Below are 4511 nucleotides of genomic sequence, written 5' to 3'. Positions count from 1 at the left end.
AGCTGGGATTACAGGCACGCGCCACCATGCCCAGCTAATTTTTTGTAGTTTTTAGTAGAGACGGGGTTTCACCATGTTGACCAGGATGGTCTCGATCTCTTGACCTCGTGATCCACCCGCCTCGGCCTCCCAAAGTGCTGGGATTACAGGCGTGAGCCACCGCGCCCGGCCTCAGGATCTTTACTTTCTATAAAAATTGTATCCCAAGGCACAGAGTAAGTGCTCAATAACTATTTACTGGATGAACTGGTTGAATAGATTTGATATAGGCATGTGTGTGTGTGTTTTAGAACAGAGTTTGCATTGATCTTAGAAACAACATGTAATTCTCCAGACTTTTAAAAATTCAGCTGAGGGTTTCTTACCAAATAACTATGTGTTCGGTTATCCATAGTTGATTAGAGAATGATAAGTTACCAAGGATAACTTGAAGACATTTATTCAATTTTCAACCAAAAAAGACTTTACACGTATGACTTTGTTTAGTCCTCACCACAGCCTCATGAGGTTGATACCATTATTGTCAAGCCCCCTTGTAGAAACTGAGATTTAGATTTACTTGCCCAAGGCTGCAAAGCTAGCAAAGGGTAAAGCTGGGATTTGAATGGAGGCAGTCTCACCAGAGCCTACAACCTACTACTATATTACGTTGCTAATGAAGCTGTATTCCCACCACCTTCAATATTTGCCTGGAGACTGTCTTTGTTTTTGGAGACAAAGTCATGCTCTATTGCCCAGGCTGCAGTGCAGTGGTGTGGTCTTGGCTCACTGCAACCTCCGCCTCCTGGGTTCAAGTGATTCTCCTGCCTCAGCCTCCCGAGTAGCTGGGACTATAGGCATGTGCCACTATGGCTGGCTAATTTTTGTATTTTTAGTAGAGACAGGTTTTCATTATGTTGGTCAGGCTGGTATCAAACTCCTGACCCCAGGTGATCTACCTGCCTTGGCCTCCCAAAGTTCTGGATTACAGGTGTGAGCCACTGTGCTAGGACTTTGTTTGGTATTAAGCTTTCTTTTCCCACTCAAGAGGAGGAGCAGGTGGGCTCATATAGGTGCTATGCTAGCCTCAAAAAAATTTAAGAGCCACATGAAGTAGGCCAACTCATTGTGCTGATAGGAAAGGTGAGGTGCAGGGAGAGGCACCCAGTGTCAAGTTGTGAGTTGGGGGTTGAGCTGAAATTGACTTAGGATTTCAGGCCTTTATTGCTACACCAGCTGCTTTTCACCTGATTCTTTCCCCACAGCCACCACTGCCTCTGCAGCTCCCAGGTCCTGCCCAAGACCCACCTGAGCATGTCATCCATGCTCTCAGTGATGGTAGAATCATAGATGGGATCTCCCAGTCTGCTGGCCAGGGCTAACGCAATCTTCAGGGTCTGAAAATACAGCAGGGATATGGAATAGGCTGCCAGGCCCCTCCTAGCACACATACCCAGTAGATCTTCATGTGTGAGAAAACCTGGAGGTGATTTAGTCCTGCCCTATGGCAGTACTCAATCTCCCCACTCCTAATGTCCCTAAATCCAGGGAAAGGTGGAGGGGTCAGCCTTACCTCTGCCACCCAGTGAAGAGCCTGTTCTCGGGATACCAGACTGGTGAGATTGAAGCCCTCCAGGATGTTGAGAGCACTGATGAGGGCAGGGCCCGTGTGCGGGGGTGGGGGACTGAGAACCAGGTGGCCTGAAAGGACAGGAAGTGACCGATGGCAGGGCAGGGGTCAAGGCACCTTCACATCCCACATCCCATCTCCACATCCCACCATCACACACACTGAGACCATTGCATTGAACCCCTTCACCAGATGGGGAAACTGAAGCATTGAGAAGCAAAGGGACCCACTTAGGTTCACATGGTAAGTCAAGGGAGGGCCAGGATTTGAACTCGGAACATCGGTCTTCACTTTCCTTGGCCATTTGAGAAAACTAGGGCTCAAGAGTGCTGTAGTGTGGCCGGAGTCAAACTGCAGGCCATCAGCAGAGCAGAGCAGAAACAGGTGACCAGATGTCCCTATTCCTGGCCTGTCACATGTCTCTTTTCAGCTCTCCCATAGGCCAGGATACTATCCATGACCTCTGATAGTCTCATCCAGCCCCAAACGTCTTGGCAGCAGCAGCCTTCTCTTCCTATTCTGTTACTAGATGTTTGGACATCAAAGGAATAATAATCACTAATGCATAATACTAATATGAATTAATTCACTTAGTCCTCACAGTGGCTACTGTCATCACACATATTTGATGGGTCTGGAAACTGTGGTACAGAGGGACAAGGGGAATCCAGAGCACTCAAGGTACTAGCATTGTTGAGACAACCCAGGCTGGGAAGGGAAAATGGAAAATCCATATTCAATGCCTGCTCTGATCAGGGCAACTTCCTACATTACCTCATCAAATCCTTACGGGCATCCTAAGATGCAGGTACTATTATTATCTCCATTTTAAGGAGAAAACCAAGGCTCAGAGCTGGAAGTAGCTTGTTCAAGGCAAATGGCACAGTTGGTACTCAAACCCTAACTCCAATGCTACGCTTGTTCCTTTCTTCTTTTTATTTATTTTTGTTTATACGTGTGTGTGTGTGTGTGTGTGTGTGTGTGTGTGTGTGTGTGTGTGTGTGTGAGAGATATGGTCTCACTCTGTCACCCAGGCTGGAGTGTAGTGGCACAATCATGCTCACTGTAGCCTGGACCTCCCAGGCTCAAGCAATCCTCCCATCTCAACCTCCTGAGTAGCTGGGACTATAGGCACACCACCACGCCTGGATAACTTTTAAATTTTTTATAGAGACTGTGTCTCACTATGTTGCCCAGGCTGGTCATGAACTCCTGGGCTCAGGCGATCCTCCTGCCTCAGCCTCCCAAAGTGCTAGGGTTACAGGCCTGAGCCACTGCGCCTGGCTGATAATGCTCTTTCCATTGCTTCATATTCCACTGCCTCTGGCAGAGGAATCAGTTTGAAAATTGAGGCCTGGAAACTTGAACTCAGAGAAACCCTTTACTGGGGCTTGATGTGATCTGGCTCTCCCAGAATGGAAAGAACCTGAGAACCATCTGAGAAATCCAGTACCTACTACTGTGGGTTCAGCAATCATGGACCTCACCCAGGCCATAAGCTTGACTCTTTGGGCTCCCTATTGGTTTTCCTGAGTTTGGCCAGTTAAGTTCTATTCCCTCCTCGGGCCTCAATTTCCTTTTGGCACAATGGGGAGCCAGGTCTATGAATGTCTTGAAGGGTTCGTTCTACCATTAAGCTTGGAAGGACTTTGTCTTAAAAATACTTAGGTAGTACGGGGCAGTGACAGTGTGGCTAGGGAGAGGGCGGAGGCAACATGGAGCCCAAATCAAGAAAACCTATGGCCAGAACCCCAACTTCCAGGTTGGAGACTTTGAGCAGGTCCACCCCCCATATCCTAAATACTTGGGGTAACTGATCCCACAGCTACTTTTCAGAAGGTGGGCTGGCTCTGGCTTGCTTCAACAGTTGGCTGCCCAGGCAGCTCACTGCCTTAATTTCTCTCTTGTGAAATGCAGAGGAGTCTCTAGGCCAAAATGATGTGGCCATGGACTGGGAGGCTTCTCTTGAGTGAGGACCCTGGGAGCCGGGGGAGAGGTCACCTCTGTATACGCCACACACAGGCTTCTCCACAAGGGCGCTGTAATTGCTGAAGTCCTCTTCGGTTATGACACCCCCTGCATGCTGCGCCTGGAGGGGAGAGAATGAGAGAATGACTGCCCACCATTGTGAGCATGTGGTTCTAGCCTATAATACATATTTGGATCACAGACAGATCAGCTGTTTATAACTTCTGTGCCTTCTGCAACCCCCATCGTGGCCTTTAGAGACCCCATTATTCCTAGACACCCCAGGAAAAAGGAAGGGGGAAAAGGACTAACACAGAGCACCTATTACGTGCCAGGCATTATACTGGGTACATTCTATTAATGACCTCCCTAACTTGCCATTCAAGGCCTTTTGTGATCTGGCCCCTGCCTACCCCTCCCCTCATGTCCTGCTATTTCCCAGTGAGCTCTATACAACTGCAGAGTGACCTGCAGTTCCTGAACTCATGCCTTTGTGTCTTTGCAGTCTTTGTACCTGCTGCTCTCTCTGCCTATGTAAAAGGAAGATTTTCCACTTACAGCAGCACTTGCGTAGGAGATATCAAAACTGAATGCTGCATCTCACCACAACCAAGTAAAGGCACTACAAAACCATGACTTTGAGTGATCCTGGAAGGACTGATCCTTATTGGACATAAACAAGCACTGATTATTGACCAATGAATCAGTCTTGTACAACCAACGGGCTCATTCCATCCTATCCAGTGTACTGTCAACTCTAAATTAGCATAACCACTCTGAATCCTTTCCTTTTTTGTACTTTATAGTACTTGAAACCCCTGATTTATCTACCTTCAGTGAATTACACATTAACTTTTTTTTTTTTTTTTGACAGGGTCTCACTCTGCCACCCAGGCTGGAATGCAGTGGCATGATTACAGCTGACTGCAGCCTC

General features: G+C 47.7%; 1 protein-coding gene across 5 annotated transcripts in view; it reads right to left on the bottom strand.

The window, feature by feature from the left end:
- Positions 1-4511, bottom strand: part of GGT7 (gamma-glutamyltransferase 7) — a 27138-nt gene that overhangs the window by 9099 nt on the left and 13528 nt on the right. For all 5 annotated transcript variants that reach the window (XM_017513774.2, XM_017513792.2, XM_017513785.2 and 2 more), the window contains 3 exons: positions 3611-3698; positions 1553-1680; positions 1288-1376 (listed from right to left, as the gene is read on the bottom strand). In XM_017513774.2, the coding sequence (XP_017369263.1) occupies positions 1288-1376; positions 1553-1680; positions 3611-3698 (305 nt within the window). The remainder of the gene's footprint in view (positions 1-1287; positions 1377-1552; positions 1681-3610; positions 3699-4511) is intronic.

The sequence above is a fragment of the Cebus imitator genome, unplaced genomic scaffold, assembly GCF_001604975.1.
Source record: "Cebus imitator isolate Cc_AM_T3 unplaced genomic scaffold, Cebus_imitator-1.0 Scaffold18, whole genome shotgun sequence".
Lineage (NCBI taxonomy): Eukaryota > Metazoa > Chordata > Mammalia > Primates > Cebidae > Cebus > Cebus imitator.
This window is presented reverse-complemented; position numbering and strand designations above follow the sequence as displayed.